Source organism: Podarcis bocagei (genome assembly GCF_964188305.1).
Source record: "Podarcis bocagei genome assembly, chromosome: 15".
In the NCBI taxonomy this organism is placed as follows: Eukaryota; Metazoa; Chordata; class Lepidosauria; order Squamata; family Lacertidae; genus Podarcis; species Podarcis bocagei.
Window position 1 is genome coordinate 33,042,448 of NC_138141.1, and position 18,678 is coordinate 33,061,125.

The 18,678-nt window shown below is 47.0% G+C and overlaps 1 protein-coding gene across 2 annotated transcripts in view; it reads left to right on the forward strand.

The window, feature by feature from the left end:
• SRRM3 (serine/arginine repetitive matrix 3) overlaps positions 1 to 18,678 on the forward strand; it is a 107,966-nt gene that overhangs the window by 53,648 nt on the left and 35,640 nt on the right. For both annotated transcript variants that reach the window (XM_081173011.1, XM_081173012.1), the window contains exons 4-5: positions 13,424 to 13,525; positions 18,543 to 18,677. In XM_081173011.1, coding sequence (XP_081029137.1) covers positions 13,424 to 13,525; positions 18,543 to 18,677 — 237 coding nt within the window. The remainder of the gene's footprint in view (positions 1 to 13,423; positions 13,526 to 18,542; position 18,678) is intronic.

Sequence of the window (18,678 nt, forward strand, 5' to 3'; positions counted from 1 at the left end):
CCACAGGTTCTTTTTTTAAAAAGCCTTTTAAACCTTTATTTCTGGACTTTTGACTCACTTGCATCCTCTTAGGGCTCTGGGGAGAGTCTCATGAGCCACAAGGACTTTCCAGCTCTCTCCTGCCATTTCCAGATTTGAATTGATTGATTGATTGATTGATTTCCAGGCGACCACGTATACACGACCACACATAAGTGGCGAGATGCCTGTAAAACATACTCAAGATAGTCGGGTCCTGAGTCCCCTTCCAGACCACCAGGTCCCAGTAATTTGTACCAGCTCCCCTCCCCTCTCGTCACCCCGAGTGGTAATGTCTCCTGTCCCTCCGAGCCAGATAGAGGATTGTGTCCAGAGAACACAACATTCTCGGCTGTAGTCTGAAGTGGTAATGGTGCTTAAATTTTGCATGCTTAAATTAGTCCCCTCCCTCTGTGTGTGTGTGTGTGTGTGTATAATCATGGGAATAAGGTACGGTTTGATCGCTGGTAAAACATGCACGTCTGAGACAATATGGTCCCCCAAGGACTGGACCATCTGCCATTTTGATCATTCTCGAATCGCTCCCCAAATGCATTTGAAGTGCTTGCCAACCCACCATTCAAACTAGATGGGCCATAGCCTTGTATGTCTTACATTTACTGCAGGGTGCGATCCTATTTGATGGTGAATTTCGTCCCTGAGAGGGCAGCCAAGAAAGTGGGGTCATCAGAGGGTCAGAATGGATGACGGTCTGCTCCCTAGCAATGGAAGCTCAAGTCCCCAGGTGGTTCTGTTTTGATCCTGTTGGTACTTCAAGGGATGGATGACTCATAGGGATTTCCGTGCTGGGGGGTTGGATAGCAGAAGGTGACAGCGATAGCGTGACGTAAGATCCTTCTTTCTGACAAAGAGAAACAGCTGGTCCCAGCTCACCCAGCTGGTCTGTGACTCAGACTCTGACTGTAGCAGTGATCTCTGGTGGGTTGGGCTGGTCAGTTTCACTTCCTCCACAGTGACAGGATCCACCGAGGAAGAAGCTAGGAATGGATGGATCTAGGTCTGTTTTGTGTGCCCTTAATCACGGGTCGGACCCGTCCCATTATTTTTGCGGATTTAAAAAAAAGGCATTTTTATTGTACGCATTTTAATAAATTATTCTAAAATGCCTAAAATAATGTATTAAGTACTGTAAAGTTGTGCCATCAAATCAACTAATATTCAGGAAGCGTAGTGCCAGCGTAGTGTAGTGGTTAAGAGCGGTGGACTCGTAATCTGATGAACCGGGTTTGCTTCCCCGCTCCTCCACATACAGCTGCTGGGTGACCTTGGGCCAGGTACACTTCTCTGAAGTCTCTCAGCCCCACTCACCTCACAGAGTGTTTGTTGTGGGGGAGGAAGGGAAAGGAGAATGTTAGCCGCTTTGAGACTCCTTAAAGGGAGTGAAAGGCAGGATATCAAATCCAAACTCTTCTTCTTCTTCTGTGGAGATTATTCTTCTGAAAATAAATATTTCCCCCGTTAAAATACACATTTTTACACTTGTCCTTGGATTTCCCCCTAAAATATGCATGTTTGTAGAATGTGTGTGTGTGTGTTGCTTTTTTTAAAAAAACAAATCTACCTTGCAATATTTGGAGACTTGAATACTCTTCCAAAGAGCTGAGTCCTAATCTGCATGTAAATCCAGCTTGATTCACTTTGAAATCAGAGCAAATAACTCTTTGCTACACCTTATGTGGAGGCCTTGGTTCCATTCCAGTCAGGTGAAATATGGCACACAAGAATTTTTCTGGGGACTTTTTATAAACCAAAGGCAAGCTTCCCGAAGAGAAACCCATCCGGTCTGGACCTCCTACGGAGTCAACCATTGTCCCAAAGTCCCTTCCTGTCTCCCTTGTGGTTTATTTTTAAATATAACTGGAAATCCAGCAATCAAATAACAGGACCTTGTTGGTCCCAGATAAATGGCAGCTTTCTATTCCCTTTCGCACCCAACTCCTTGCTATAAAGCGGTGTCCTTGTGTTTAGTGGAAAAGCCACTACCCTGTTAGCACTGTGAGAAGAGGGTGCTGGACTAGAAGGGCCAGTTGAGAGGTTTCCTAAAATACGTATTTTATTTTCTGTATGGACCTTCTGTATTTATTTGAAGAATTTTTGCCATGCTCTTTCATGGACACCCACAAATACCTGGGACGATTGTCCCACACACCCAATAGCTCTGGACAGCTTGAAGGACATACTGTGGCAGGGGCCTCCTTGGCACAAAAGGAAGCTCTAAACAATCCTAATCCTGCACCATCCCTCCCTTCCCGTAATGATTAATCCAGCCCCAGACAGAGCCCCATAAGAAACAGCCCCCCCCCACTGAGAGCTCTGTGAAAATGAAAAACAAGCAGCCTCCCTTTCGATGGGAGAGCCTGCTGGAGAAGACAAATATTTGCAGTGGAGCATTATTCATGGCATGGTCTTGGCGGCGGGCTGGGCGTCAGAGGGATTGGGCCATGCTGGAGGCGGCAGATGGCCCCCTTGCTTCTCATTAGCTGTTTGTTTATTTTGCAGAGGGAGGCTTTGGGGTTTTTTGAGGGCGGGAAGGAAACAACCCTGAATCGGAAACAAAGAAAGGAATTACTTCCTTTGTGGCTCTTGGTGGGGCCTAGGGACCCTCCCGGTGGACACGCCACAAAATTGTTATACAAAACTTTGGGGTTGGCTTTTATAGCCCTCCCCCCCCCCATTCAGTGTCCCCCTTAAAACTGCAGCAGCTGGAAGGACTGTTGTTTCAAAAATATACGCAGAAAGATTGATTTGGTTACCTGTGGCAACACGGCAAATTCTGAAAAGGTAGTTCCCAGCGCCACACACATTGCTTGACCCCCACAATCAGTGGCGCTGCGAGTGTCACATGCCACCCCAATCTCTGAGTGGCGAGAGACTCCAGAGGTTTCAGGCATCTGCCCAGGTTCAGTTTCCTCGGAACGAAGGTCAGCGGAGACTGTGGTGTCTTTAGGATGCATGGTTTTATTTATACAGATATACAACCTGAGCACTGAATGGAGGGGCTCACAGTATTAACTCCCCAACCTTCCTGCTTCTCCATTAGTCACTGCTTTGGATCCAGCGCAGAGCAAGCAGGTTTCTGTGTATCCAGCTTTCCACCTTGCTTCCGTGCCTCGATTAGGGTAATCCAGCGCATCTGTTGTCGTGGTAAGATTCGAATGCAGGTCTTCCGGGCTCATAACTCATATTGCACGCTGCACCAGCTTCTAAAAGCCCAGGCCTTCTTGATACCCCCAGACTCTCTGCTGCTCAGGGACTGACAGTGCGTCTGTTCCTTTGTATCTGCCTTCCTTTGAATTTTACTTTCCGCTGTTGAATTTTGATGTATATTTCAAAAGGCAATGATTTAACGAGTCTGTTGGTTCCTGCTTTTTCTCTCTGCCGCTCGCCTTGCCGGCTCCCTTTCATCTGACAACCGTCCTGAAGCATCTCGAAGCCACAGACTGTTTTCATGTCGTGGGACTTCAGAGAGATGGGAAAGGGGGGCGGGCGCCAGGAAGCTGGTGGACCAGCACAAAAAGCCTTTACTCATTCAAGCCGTGTGCCGTGGCAAACGCGTCTCTCTCCCTGCCACTTTGTCACCGTAATTGCCAGCCCGGATGAGAGCAGACAAATGCATTGAGGCTAGAACTGTCGACAGCTGCTAACCATGAGAACTGAATGGAGCTGCCATATTTAATGGCAGTCTATCTGAGAATTTCAGGTGCTGGGGAGGGGGTCGAACAGGGAAGGGCCCATATACCTGAAGGAGCGTCTCCACCCCCATCATTCATCCCAGACACTGAGGTGCAGCTCCGAGGGCCTTTTGGCGGTTCCCTCACTGCAAGAAGTGAGGCTCCAGGGAGAGGACAGGGAAGTGTTGGTCCTTCTAAATATTGGTGCAGGATGAGCACTTTTAGTTGAAAATGTTATCTCTTTTTTATGTATTTTAAATTTAGCACTTTGTATGCTTTTATAACTGTAAGCTTCTTTGAGACATTTTATGTAGCAATAATAAATACAACAAATTATCATTGTTATATTAGGGGGAAATGGAAAAAAAACCATATTAGGCAAAATAAAAGTCAAGTGTGTGTGTATTAGCAGAAATTAATCTTAAAGGCTGATGAGGACTCTTTTTAAAAGAAAAAATAAATAAAAACCTGATCTGAAAAATTAGCAAACTGAAGTGAAAAGGGAGAAATTGAAATCAACCTGTTGGTCCACCTATATCCTGCCAGTGTTGAAATAATATCCACCTGCTAGTCCAGTCAGCTCCTGTACACAGGAATTGAGTTGGGAGGGGGCATCTTATCCTTTGCCTCAAAAAGCTTTAGTCCAGCCCTGCATCTGGCAGGGAGCTTCTTGTGATCTTACAAATCCATATCAGCATATATGCTATACTGCTAGCTTTGCTGGTGGGATCTGGGACTTCCAATTCCCTGTGCAAACCAATAGCAGAAACACAGGAGAGTTTGAAAACATCAGCGCAAGATCTGACCAGATGTGCAAGATGACACAGACTTCATCCTTTCTCCCCCCCGAGATTGATTCCAACCTCTGTTGTTGCTCAGAGAGTGTGTGCTTTTGGAGACAGGGAAAATGATGCAACTCTGTGCTCAGGTAACACGTGAGCCCCAGATCTGAATCTGTTCCAGGCTGGTTTTGGAACACAAACCACCTTTGCCATCCCCATGGGCAATGTGTGCCAGGAGACAGGTAAGGCGGAACGCTACCTGGCTGATTTCCCTGGATCCTTCCATCCCTTTGGATGCAGCAGAAACCAGCTTGGGTGGCTTCTGGAAGAGGCTTGGGCAAGTTGATAGGGAAGGCTATCAATGGCTATAAGCCAGGATGGCTGTGTCCTCCATCATCAGAGGCAGGATGCTGGGGATCATGCGCAAGAGAGAGTTGTTATGCTCATATTCCACCTGCAGGCTTCCCATAGGTATCTTGTGGGTCAGTGCTGGAATTGGCGGCCTTTGGCTCTTCTCATTCCTCCGCATCCACCCGCCCTGTGGAACGCCCTCCCACCAGATGTCAAAGAGAACAACAACTACCAGACTATTAGAAGACATCTGAAGGCAGCCCTGTTTAGGGAAGCTTTTAATATTTAACAGATCACTGTATTTTAATACTTTGTTGGAAGCCACCCAGAGTGGCTGGGGAAACCCAGCCGGATGGGTGGGGTATAAATAATAAATAATAAATAATAAATAATAAATAATAAATAATAAATAATAAATAATAAATAATAAATAATAAATAATAAATAATAAATAATATATTATTATTATTATTATTATTATTATTATTATTATTATTATTATTATTAGGTAGGGCTGGGAATGCCCCCTGACTGAAACCCTAGAGAGGCGCTGCCAGTCCATGTGGACAATACTGAGTGAGATGGGTCCATGGTCTGACTCTTATGTTCCTGTGCTCCAGGTGTTTACATTAAGGAAGGGCTGTAGCATCTGCTTTGCAGACAGAAGGTCTTCGATTCAGTCCCAGGCATCTCCAGGTAGGACTGGGGATTTCTCCTACCTGAAACCATAAAACAGAATAATAGAATCATGGAATTGTAGAGTTGGAAGGGACCCAGGGGTCATCTAGTCCAACCCCCTGCAATGCAGCTAAAGCCTCCATGACAGATGGCCACCCAACCTCTGCTTTAAAGGAAGAAGAGCCCACCATCTCACAAGGGAATGCATTCCACTGTCAATCAGCTGTCAGAAAGCACTTATTGATGTTTACTCAAAACCTCCTTTCTTGTAACTTCAAGCCAGTGGTTTGAGTCCTATGCTCCAGAAAACAAGCTCGCTCCATCTTCCTTGTGACAGCCCTTTAGATATTTGAATATGGTTATCATATCATAAGGTAAAGGGACCCCTGAAAATGAGGTCCAGTTGTGGCTGACTCTGGGGTTGCGGCGCTCATCTCACTTTATTGGCCGAGGGAGCCGGCGTACAGCTTCCGGGTCATGTGGCCAGCATGACTAAGCCGCTTCTGACAACCAGAGCAGCGCACGGAAACACCGTTTACCTTCCCGCCGGAGCGGTACCTATTTATCTACTTGCACTTTAATGTGCTTTCAAACTGCTAGGTTGGCAGGAGCAGGGACCGAGCAGCGGGAGCTCACCGCGTCGCAGGGATTCGAACCGCCGACCTTCTGATCAGCAAGTCCTAGGCTCTGTGGTTTAACCCACAGCGCCACCCGTGTCCCTATCATATCATACCTGTCGGTACAATCCTGAGTTGGGTAGGCTGCAATGGTCCGAAGCGGCTTCCTCTGATTCTTTGCATCGCACGTTGGAAATTTACGCAGAAATGAAGAGCTGGGCTTTGTGCGTTGCAGTGATGCAGTGCTCCTCCCGAGAAAGAGTTGGGGGTGGGGAAACTACCCAATGTAGCAGCAAACAAGGCAAAATAGGTAGCCGTGTTTGTGTGTCGGGGGAAGGAGCTGGCAGTCTCTTCCGCACTACCTGAGCGCCGACACTCAAGGTGAACTGCTCAATTATTGAACGGCGGAGCACGTCTGGAGACCATGAAATATTCAAGAGCCCTCGGATGCCAAGCTGAACCCACACAGGGCTTTTGCCTGAGAGGAGAATGAATGGAAGCTGCCCCTTTTCAGATCAGTTTGTTCCTCCGCTCCAACAAGCAGGAGGAAAAGTGGGGCATCCTTTGGGTGGGTCCAAGGCATAACGTATGAAGGCTGGGTCAGGCCAAAGGAGGCTCATCTAGTCTAGCATTCTGTTCTCGCAGTGGCCAGCCAGATGCCCGTGGGAAACCCACAGGCAGGACTTGAGTGCAATGGCGCTCTTCCCACCTGCGATTCCCAGCAATTGGTATTCAAAGCATTATTGTCTTCAGCTGCAAAGCCAGAGTATCACTCCTGTGAACAGAAAGAGGCCAGGCCTGCACCGGAGACAAATGAAGAGATGGGTGCCTCTGAACATGCGTAAAGAGGACCTTACATATGAAAATTGTAAAACATCAGACGTTAAATCAATTTCCCGATACTGCAAGTGAAAATCCAAAAGCATAGGAGAATGAGGATGTCTTTGCCTGGTGCCTAAAAGCGGGCAATATTGGCACCAAGCAAGCCTTCTAGGGGAGAAGTATTCTGTAGCCGAGGGGTCACCACTAGAAAAGGCCCTGACTACCCGCTTCCTTTGGAAGAGGCACACAGAGAAAAAGCCTCTAATGATGATCTGAGGCCCTGGGTCTGTTCATTTGGGGATATGAGGTCACTCAGCTGGATCAATATTTGAACTAGGCGGTTTACTTCCTCCTTCTTCCTCCTCTTTGTAAAGATCTTTTATATCATTTGATAACATGCTGCGTATAAGATCTGGTCTGAATAGAGACATTGGATTCTTTTCTCATTATACACGATATAGCTATTTTTAGCCATCTCACCCCTTGCTTTTTCCTGCAACACCAATTGCAGTCATTAACAGTCGTCAACAGGTTTACCACACCTATCAGCCAATCACCCATTCCCACCACCCTTCTGAGTAATACCCCTCCACACCCTCCCACTATATATAAGGGTCTGGTGACTTCTGTTTCAGCGTATCTGAAGAAGTGTGCATGCACACGAAAGCTCATACCAATAACAAACTTAGTTGGTCTCTAAGGTGCTACTGGAAGGATTTGTTTTGTTTTGTTTTGACTACGGCAGACCAACACAGCTACCTACCTGCACATAAAACAGAGAGAAAATTAAAAGACGAAAAAGCAAACCCTAAAATGGGCACATAAAGTACAATTACATATGGGTTAAGTGACAAAGTCCAAGTCAATGAATGTTAAAAGCAGGAATAAACGTTATCTTCACATAAAGAATGAATATTTGTCTCATTTGATTGTCAAGTGTAGTTCCAGATTTGCCAGGCGTGTGACTAAGGTTGTCTTGAAAATGGTGCTTTTTCTGTATATGTCACAAAGGATATAAAAAAATGTCTGGAGCTTCCAGTCCTTTGTCAAAATGTCAGGTGATGATGATGATGATGATGATGATGGTGATTAACCCTCCCTTCACATTGAGGTCCCAGGGTGTGTTACAACATTAAAACATAGCATTTAAAACAGTTCGAAATAATTGGCAATCATAAAAACAAGGTGGGTCCTAAAATTATACACTTCAGGTGTCAAAAGCCAGTGTCAAGGGTGAAATGAGGCATAATTTTCTCCATTGCAGGTATATTAGAGAGTGAGTGGAACCAAGCACGCAGGGAAAGATTTGGGGCTGTTTTCCACTGAGTTGCAATTACTAATTAAGCTGCCAAGATTATATATAAAGCCAATTCTTTCAACAAATGCATTTGCATTTGCATCATCAAAAATACCCAGCAACATTCATTTTGGGCAGCAAACTAGGGGGCTTTTAGATTTGGAGCTGAGCCTGTGAAGTGAATCCACACATGAGCTGCTACATCTGAGCTCTCAGGAGCAACCGGTTTTTCCCCTGGGCACATTCTAGAAGGCAAAGGTGTGGATTCTGAAACGTCACGAAATTTCAGAGGTGTGCAAAAATTGCACTTCCGTACTAACACCACCTTTCTGGCTCCGGCTCTGCTCACCTCCCAGCCTGACATGCCCACATACCCTACTGAGCGTAGCTGAGTCACCACGATATCTTCCCAACGGGATGCTTTGCATCCCTTGAAGGCAGATGAAGGAGAATTATTGATGGCCTCATTACCCAAGCTTCTGCCTGCATGGGGGGAACCCCAGGGTGCTGCCAAGGGGCGAGAAATGAGAAGGAATGCTCAGCATCACGTAGGATCAGGCTCTAAGCATTACCCAAAGGCACATTTACTTGTGGGTGGGCGCAAGTGGGTGGGTGACCCTGTTATTGCAGCTTCCCGTGGGCCCTGTGTCTACAGCCTAACACAGGAAAGTGCATTCACTGACGGGAAGTGGAAGAGAAATCCAGATAACAGCAGTCCAGCTTCAGTAGGGATACACCAGCCCTGCTCTTGAACGAAATAACAGGAATCTATTGCATCTGCCATCATCTATACCAACACATCCCTGGGAGTAAGCTCCAAATTACTCAGTGGGGATTACTGGGGAGTAGACATCCCTAGACGCAGGTGGCGCTGTGGTCTAAGGTTGGCAATTCGAATCCCTGCGACGGGGTGAGCTCCCGTTGCTTGGTCCCTGCTCCTGCCAACCTAGCAGTTCGAAAGCACGTCAAAGTGCAAGTAGATAAATAGGCGGGAAGGTAAACGCTGTTTCTGTGTGCTGCTCTGGTTCGCCAGAAGCGGCTTAGTCATGCTGGCCACATGACCTGGAAGCTGTACGCCGGCTCCCTCGGCCAATAAAGCAAGATGAGCGCCGCAACCCCAGAGTTGGCCACGACTGGACCTAATGGTCAGGGGTCCCTTTACCTTTACCTAGACGTCCCTAGAAGTTCCCTCTCTGGAACCCCTTTGGCACCCACACCATAACATCTCTGGCAGAACTGATAGCTGCACGAGAGCTTCTGAGCAAGAGCAGTCTATCTGCTATGTGAGGACTTGGGATTTCAATGTCCTCAGCTGTGCTGATTTCACCCCATCGGGGTGTGAAGCTGGAACACAGTAAGCTGCCTTATGCTGAGGGCTCACCTGCTCCTCCTTCCATGTCATGTTTCTAGGTGTAAATCTGGGATTTCCATTGGGTTTTGTTTGTTTTCTATCCCGGCACTTTCCCTGGGAAAACCTCAATGGCAATTGAGTTTTCTACATATTTACATTTGCTTCGATTCAGCAGTAAAACAGGGATTTTTCCGGGGAAAGCACCGGAACAGAACAAAACTCGACCTCTGCCTGTAAAGCACAGGGCAAAGTAAGTGTCGGTGAGCCCTGAGACACACCACTGGTCCATCTGGCTCTGTATTGTCTACACTGACTGGCAGAAGCTTTCCCCTGCCTTACCTAAATACCTATAAATAATAATAAAATCAGTGCTTTTTTGGGGGGGGGGGAAGGTGCCGGTACTTAACACACAAGTGAGGGCTCTGAGACATTGGCCAGAGCATCTCTCCTCCCTCCCTAAGCTGGGCAGAAGCTTCCCGGGCTCAGGGAAGGAGGCACGAGGCAAGGAAAAAAGCTCAGAATAAAATGATAATGCTGATAATGGTAATGAGAATAATACCTGGCAACTGAACCTGGGAGCTTCTGCATGCAAAGCAGTGGCTGTTTCATTGACCTCCCGTTCCTCCTCCCCTGATAGAGAGCCTGGCCTGCAATATAGACAGGATTGTGGGGCTGGGCTTATGCAAGGCTGCTCAGTGCAGCAACGGGCATGGCCAGAATCCTGTTTCTTTTTGAGGGGGTTGGCAAAGCTCCTGCCGAGCTGCTGGGTGCTTTAGCTGCTCCGAGAGCACAAAAGAAACAAAGGGAAGCGCACCCCCCCATCTCCTCTTCTCCCCGCCTCTCCAGGATGTTTCACCCGATGCTATAAATCATTGAGCTATCGACCCACTGACTCTTGAGGCCTGGCAGCCGGAGAGAGGGGGCCTCTGGTTGCGAGCAGAGAGCAGCGTCCAGCTCCTTTGGCTGGCCCGTAACTCAGAGTTAATGGGCCATGAAAGCTGTGGAAGCCAGGCTGAATCACCCAATAAATACTCGGCCGAGCCTCTTAAGTCAATTGGGAAGGAAAAACAAAGGGGCCCTTTTCGCACAGAGGCCAAACGTCAGAGATAAAAAGCAGCACCTGGGCAGGAAGACCTGTTTGCCCTGGCTATATTTCCCCCTCCTCCTCCTCCTCTCTCTTTCTGTCTCAGGCCAATGGCCCACTCACTCCAGCATCCTCTTCCCAGAGCACACGAACCCTCCATCCTCCTGTAGTTTCCAGCAAGTGTTATTCAGAAGCATTGCTGCCTCCAACCGCAAAGGCAGAGCAGAGCTGTCATGGCTAGGTAAAGGTAAAGGTAAAGGTAAAGGGACCCCTGACCATTAGATCCAGTCGTGGCCGACTCTGGGGTTGCGGCGCTCATCTCCTTTCTTGGCCGAGGGACCTGGCGTACAGCTTCCAGGTCATGTGGCCAGCATGACTAAGCCGCTTCTGGCGAACCAGAGCAGCGCACGGAAACGCCATTTACCTTCCCGCTATTTATCTACTTGCACTTTAACGTGCTTTCGAGCTGCTAGGTTGGCAGGAGCAGGGACCAAGCAACGGGAGCTCACTCCGTCGTGGGGATTCGAACCACCGACCTTCTGATTGGCAAGTCCTAGGCTCTGTGGTTTAACCCACAGCGTCACCCGCGTCCCTTTCTGTTACGGCTAGTCGCCATCAATAGCCTTCTGTTCCATGACTTTGTCCGGTCCTCCTGTAAAGCCATCCAAGTTGGTGGTCATCGCTGCCTCCAGTGGGAGAGAGTTCCATAGTTTAACTACGCACCGTGTGAATGAGTACAAAACCCTCCCTGGATGCTAGGTGCCTGGTCAGATTTGCCTCCCCACCCCACCCCCACTGAAATGCCTGGGTTGTTTTGGGTTTTTTTAATTGCATGAGAGCCTAAGCATGAATCTACCTAAGGAGATGAAAGATGTCTGAGACCGGCTGGGCTTCTGCAGCACGCTTGATCTTTCCAAAAGATTTGTCTGTGACGCGCTCTCTGTGGGGCTGCCCTGGAAGGCGACTTGGTCCAAAATGCAGTAGCCAGAGCTCAGCAAACGCCCGTTTTTAAACAGTTATCATCATCATCATCATCATTATATTGATTCCCCCCCTCTGACTGGCTTTCAACACAGATAAAATACAAAAGCTAATCACCGAATCGTAATTAAATTCAAATAGCGTTAAAAACACACACAAAACCCAAATCTATTGAAATACAGATGAGAAAAACAGCAGAGCATTATAAAATCCCTTTCCTTTTTTAAAAAAAACAACAACAACCAGTTCCCAAAGGTGTGTCAGAATAAAAGAGTCTTTGTCCATCAGCAGAAGGACAGTTGCCAGTTTGTTTCCAAGCCCAATTCAAGGACCTCACATTAGTGTCTAAAGCCCCGAAAGGCCCCCAGATATCTGAAATACCTTCTCCTTCCCTACGGACACTTTTAGGTGCCCTCTTGGTAGTTCCACTGCCCTCAGAAGTTTGGGGGTGACAGCTGGACAAGGGCCTTCTCTGTGGCGGCCCCTCAGTTGTGGAAATCTCTCCCGACTACCATGTGTCTGGCACATTCATTGCATGGCTTTCACCCTAAGCTGAAGATGCAAATCTTTACCCAGGCTTTGGCCACCTGAGAGAAAGAGATTTTAGGACCCACCCCATTTTTTTGGATGGTAATTTTTTTTAATTGAGTTTAATGTTCTATTTTTATAATAGTCTTTTTTTAAAAATAAAAATAAATCATTTTCTCATTTTGCAAACATTTTAACGAAAAGAAGAGAGTATTTACACAATCCATCTACAATGCCACATCCTCCTCAACCCCTCCCCACCTTTCTGTGGTTAGTTATTTTATATCTTTTACCAATGCATATCAAATTCAAACTTATTTACTAATTTTCCTTTTGTATCCCCTTTAAGTTATTCTTACTGCATGTTTTTATGTGAATCCTGCTAATGTTCTAAGTTGTTTACATCTTCAAATAGTCCGTACATTTCCCCCATTCTGTATTAAAAAGTCTCTCTTCTTGGTTTCTTATTCTCCAGGTAAGTTTTGCCATTTCAGCGCAGTCCATAAATTTTCTTTGCCAATCGTCCTTCATTAGAGTTGTTTCTTCTTTCCATCTCTGGTCGTAAATCATTCTGGCAGCCATAGCAGAGTACATAAATAGCCCCCCCCCCATTCTTTGGGTACCTCTTCACCAATTCTATCTAAAAGAAAAGCTTCTGTTGTTGTTTTTTTAAGTTATATTTAGCATTTCCCCCAACTCATTATAGATCATTTCCCAGAAAGCTTTAGCTACCTTACATGACTCTTTTTTTATAATGTTCTGATCTGTCCTGGGACGCTGAAGTGAAGGGCAGGTAAGAAATGCAATGAGATGATGATGATGATGATGATGATGATGATGATGATGCCACAAAAAAGCCAAAATCAAATTCTCACTCGGCCGTGAAGCTCACTGGGTGACCTTGGCAGGCCAGTCACTGTCTCTCTCAGACCAACCTTCCTCACCGGGTTGTTGTTGAGATTAAATGTAGCGGGGGAGAACTCTGCACGCCTCCTTGAGCTCCTTGGAGAAAACCGGAGGGATATAAGGGCATTAATTTTTAAAAAATAAATTCATCGAATCATAGAACCTTAGAGTTGGAAGGGACCCTAAGCATCATCTAGTCAACCCTGCTACCAGGCAGGAATCACAACTGAATAATGGGCAATGGTGGGAGGATGAAACCACGAGTATTCCTGACTAACTCTGTCCCCCACGTTCTTTGCTTTGTCTGCTACGGCAGGTATTCCGAAGAGGAGATCCGTCAGAAAGTGGGGACCTTCCGGCAAATGCTGATGGAAAAAGAGGGTGTTCTCACCCGCGAGGACCAACATGGGCGGCAAATGTGAGTAGGAAGGGATTGCTGGTAGCAATTACTTGCCTGGCCAATGTGAATACACCTGTTGATATATAGAGCCAGTGTGGTGTAGAGGTTAAGAGTGGTAGTCTTGTAATCTGGTGAACCGGGTTCGCATCCCCGCTCCTCCACATGCAGCTGCTGGGTGACCTTGGGCTAGTCACACTTCTCTGAAGTCTCTCAGCCCCACTCACCTCACAGAGTGTTTGTTGTGGGGGAGGAAGGGAAAGGAGATTGTTAGCCGCTTTGAGACTCCTTTGGGTCTCAAAGCGGGATATCAAATCCAAACTCTTCTTCTTCTCTTCTATATATCTGTATAGGCGCTGGGATCCTCATTGCAAACTCTGCCTCTTTTAATATCTCCCTCCTGGTTTCCAGTGTGCCTGAGCCCACAGAGCCTAGTTTCCCCTGAACTCCTTGCATCTAGAAAACTAACATGTCAGGGCAAAGGATTCCCACCCCCACAAAAGAACTCCTTGCATGTAGAAAACTAGCGTGTCAGGGAGAAAGTTGGGTTTGAAAGCTTCCAGGTCAGGCAACCCAGCAACTCATTTTCACTGTCCTTGCAGACTGCTTTCCCCCTGCCCTCGAAGACAGCAAGATGCAGCCAAGCTGGTTGGTTCCCTTCCTGATGGACTGATTGCCCTCACGGACCACGGCTTGGCCTCCCTGCCCCCACTTGAGAGGCCCTCTCCATCAGTAACGCTTCTGAGCTTTCCCAGGATTGATAGTGACTTAGCTGGCGTGCCGGCAAAGCGCATATTATAATCCATTAGCCAGCACTGGGGGAGGGCGTAGAAGAAACCAGGTCACTGAGGAGGACAGGAATAGAGCTTGCTGATTCATTGCACAGGAAGGCCTCATTTGGGTGGGGGAACTGGAGCGCATGGGGAACTTGGGCAAAAGGTAGAGCGGCTTGTGCGGTCCAGGGTATCGTATCACTTTAATCATACCTTCCAACTTTTTCCAATGCAAAACCGGGATATGTAGTTTCCGGGTTGTGCTGCTGGGAGAGTCATATGCCCTACACCTTGCTCTCGCCCCAAAAACGTGCATTTGGGGTGAGCTCTTGTGTGGTGCCCAAAAACCGGGCAACCCAGTCAGATGGGTGGCATTTAAATAAATATTAGTATTACAAAATTATGCATGGCATGGATAAAGTGGATAGAGGAAATGTTTTTCTTGCTCTCTGAAAACACTATTTCTCATGAAGCTGAATGTTGAATGGTTGTTTGAAGGCAACTTCTTCCTCTTCTTTGGCGATCACTCGTAGCCGAGTAAGATTGTCTTCCATAAACACGGTTTTAACAATGAGTCTGTAAGTGACTGTGGAGGCCAATTCTGGATCCACACGTCCTTCCACAGTGGGGACATTGGTTTCCGGGTGGGAGTTGATCACGGTGTGGATTTGCCAAGCGTGCCCTCCTCTTAGCACGTAGTTGAACTATGGAACTCACTTCCCCAAGAGGCAGTGATGGTCTGTGTAATAAACGGAAATCTGCCCTTATTCCCTTATGGGGGACATAAGAGCCCTTATAGAGTCCTTTGCAGGTTCTCCATTGGTCGGAGAAAAGAACAGAGGCCAACCAGAGAATATTGAGAAGCAAAGCAGCTAGTAAGCCTGATCTTTATTGAACTGTTGCAACTTCACACACAGGAGGAGGAGGACCCAGAACCCAGGTGTGCCCGCCCTTATATAGACATTTTAAATTGCCCGCTTTGGAGTCCAAGACCACCCCCAGAAACATCATACATACATCACAGAAGGGGTGTAGCTCAAGACCATCCCCCAGACACATCATACCTACAACACAGAAAGGGCGGTCTACAACAGAAATCTAAGTGTGTCGTTTATCTCCTGTCTGGCAGATTACCTGTTAATGCTTACTTGATTGGGGAGCCTGGCCAGTCTTTTGTAGTGACAAATACTTAGTTCCTGAGCCAGGTCACAGGCTCACCCTATTCATACACAGACATACCCTTAAGATAGGTTTTGTGAACGAAAAGACAATGAGGAGGCTTTTCCATTTTCCTTTGACCTTGCAGAGAAAACATTTGGTCAGCTTGGGAACCAAAATGGCTCCAGGTCTGCCCTCCTGTGCTGCCTCAGACATGGGTGTGTGTGTATATATATATATATATATATATATATATATATATATATATATATATATATGCTTTCGTAGATTTTCACGGGTACAGGAATGCAGGTTTTGTTGTCTTCGGGTGTCTTCCCGTGTAAGAGTTGGGGTGTCTAGGCGACGTTTCGACGAGGTCTCACTCGTCATCTTCAGGCTGGTGCTTTCGGCTTCTTGTTACTGGAACAGAACACAGCCAGAACTGGCTCTGTTCCAGTAACAAGAAGCCGAAAGCACCAGCCTGAAGATGACGAGTGAGACCTCGTCGAAACGTCGCCTAGACACCCCAACTCTTACACGGGAAGACACCCGAAGACAACAAAACCTGCATATATATATATATATATATATATATATATATATATATATACCTTTTAAAAAAATTTCATCACCAACTTGGATGGCATTAAAATAGAATTGGATAAATTCATGGAGGAGACAGCTATTAGTGTCTGCTAGCCATGATGGCTCTGCTCTGTCTCCACAGCTGGAGGCAGTAATGTTCCCTGTAGTCATCTGGTTGGCCATTGTCAGAAGAGGATGCTTGGACTAGATGGGCCATTGGCCTGATCCAGCAGGCCCTTCTTATGTTCATCTTTCCACATTATTTCTGGATTGGAATAGGGAACTCGCTCAATAATCGATCGGTTTGTAGCAGCCCCAGCAAACCGTATCGTGGAAAAACATGGGAGTCTCATGCCCTCTGCCTTTGTGTGTCTGCCTTTGCAAAATCGTAAGCGCTTATAAATATCAAGGCTGGCAAATGGTTTTGAGAAACTGACTCACTCCTCTTTTGCCTGGCATCCCCAGGGAAAAAGCTGAGAGTGGGAAATTATAAGGGGAGGCCACAGCAGCCTGCAGACACAGCCCAGGAAGCATTAATCTCTGTCGCTAAGGGAGCTTAACCCAATTACAAACCGAGTGAATAATTGGCTGCTTTAAGGGAAATGAACCCCATTTGGCTCAGAAAATACAACAGAGACATCAGTGGGCTGGAGAAGCAGGGAAGGAAGCATGGCTGTCACGGTAAAGCCTATTCGTGGCTTTTGCCTGTGGTAACTGGAGTGCAAATTAGATGGCTGTGAATAGCACATGTTGGGGTTCAAAGGTGGGGGGACCCTTTATAAATGGCAGCAGGGTAAATGTACACCCATTCAGAGTGAGGGGGGACAAAATGCATTGCCCTCACTCTGCGTTGGCTTTGTGTTGTTCTCCCACACTCCAAACTCATAAACCGCAAGGGGAAGTGATGCCATCGTGCTTGCTGGTTCCTATATTCCTCTGAGTTCCTTGCATAAGAAAAGGTTTGAGAGAGTGTAGATTTGCACATTGTGAAATAGAAATCAAGCCCTCGCACTGTGATTGGGGGAAAGCTCTGCTCAAGACTCTGTTTATTAAGACAAGGCAATTGCATTGGAGAACACCCCCGTCAGCCAGGCTCTTCTCTGAGCTAATCAATAGGGTGATCTGCTTACATACAAATTTTATAGGGATGATAAAGTTGTCATAACCTGGTTAATAAGAAACCACAATAAATTGGCTTTGCGGGGGCACAGGAAAACAACATCGCGGGTCAAAAAACTGAAACATTCCATACTTCCTTCACTCTTTCACCTTTCCCCCCACTTTCAGGCTGACTCTCTCTTTCTTTTTATACTCTTAGAGTTTATCCATATTCCCCCTTGTCCCGCTGGGGAAAACCACTCTTTAGCGCTCAATCGGAGAAAACAGCAATTTCCAACAGATTGCTGTTTGTTCTGATTTAAAGATAAAGAGAGGGTTTTTTCCTGGGAAGGGAGCAGGACAAGGGGAAAACTGCTCGGATCCATGCTTTCTAGACACAGGGCAAGTGGAAGTGTGGTTGAGCCCATCAAGAGAGGTGTCCTTAAGACAGAAGCCTGCCTAGGCCCAGGGCAGGAGCAAGGTGGGGGCAGTGGGGGTGGTCCGCCCTGGGTGTCATCACTGAGGGGGGTGACATTCGTTCCCGCCAGCCACCCGCGACTCTCACCTACCCCGAGCCGTCAGGGGAAGGGGGGTAGTTGCGCAGTTTTTCGGCGCTTCGTTTTAACAGCCCCACACTCCCCAGCTGCTGGAGGAGGCATGCAGGCAGGGAGAGGATGGGGTTAATAATAATAATAATAATAATAATAATAATAATAATAATAATAATAATTTATTATTTATACCCAGCCACTCTGGGCAGCTTCCAACAGAATATTAAAATACAATAATCTATTAAACATCAAAAGCTTCTTTAAACAGGGCTGCCTTCAGATGTCTTCTAAAAGTCTGGTAGTTGTTCTTCTCTTTGATATCTGGTGGGAGGGCGTTCCACAGAGCGGGCGCCACTACCAAGAAGGCCCTCTGCCTGGTTCCCTGTAACTTGACTTATTGCAGTGAGGGAACCGCCAGAAGGCCCTTGGAGCTGGACCTCAGTGTCCAGGTAGAATGATGGGGGTGGAGACGCTCTTTAAGGTATACTGGACCGAGGTCGTTTAGGGCTTTAAAGGTCAGCACCAAGGAGGCAGGCGAGCAAACAAGTGAAGGGTGGAGGGAAGGAGAGAAGCAGAAGCTCTATCAACTCACGACCCAAACCCTGCAACCCCCCAAAAAGCTCAACAGCTTTGGCCAATAACAATGGGCAAATAACAGCCAGTCCTTTTATACTGTGAGTAGATTGCAGTCTCTTGGGAGTCCAACTAGATTTTAATGTTTGGGGGGGGGTGACAAGAAATTTTCCTCACTGGGTACCACCTAACCTTGCTACGCCACTGTTCAGGCCTATTCCAGGCCCGAATCCTTGCAGAGCCCAGATCCATACACTCCACTTCTGCAACGTCCCCCTCCTCCTTTTGTCTTTGATGCAGAGTGATCGAGAACCATCACATGGTGGATGGCGAAGACTACATGATGCAGTACCCGGAGTACGGGAAGGGATGCCCTTTGCAGTGCGACTGCACCACCGACTGCTACCAAGACGACAGCAGTCACCGCGAATACAGG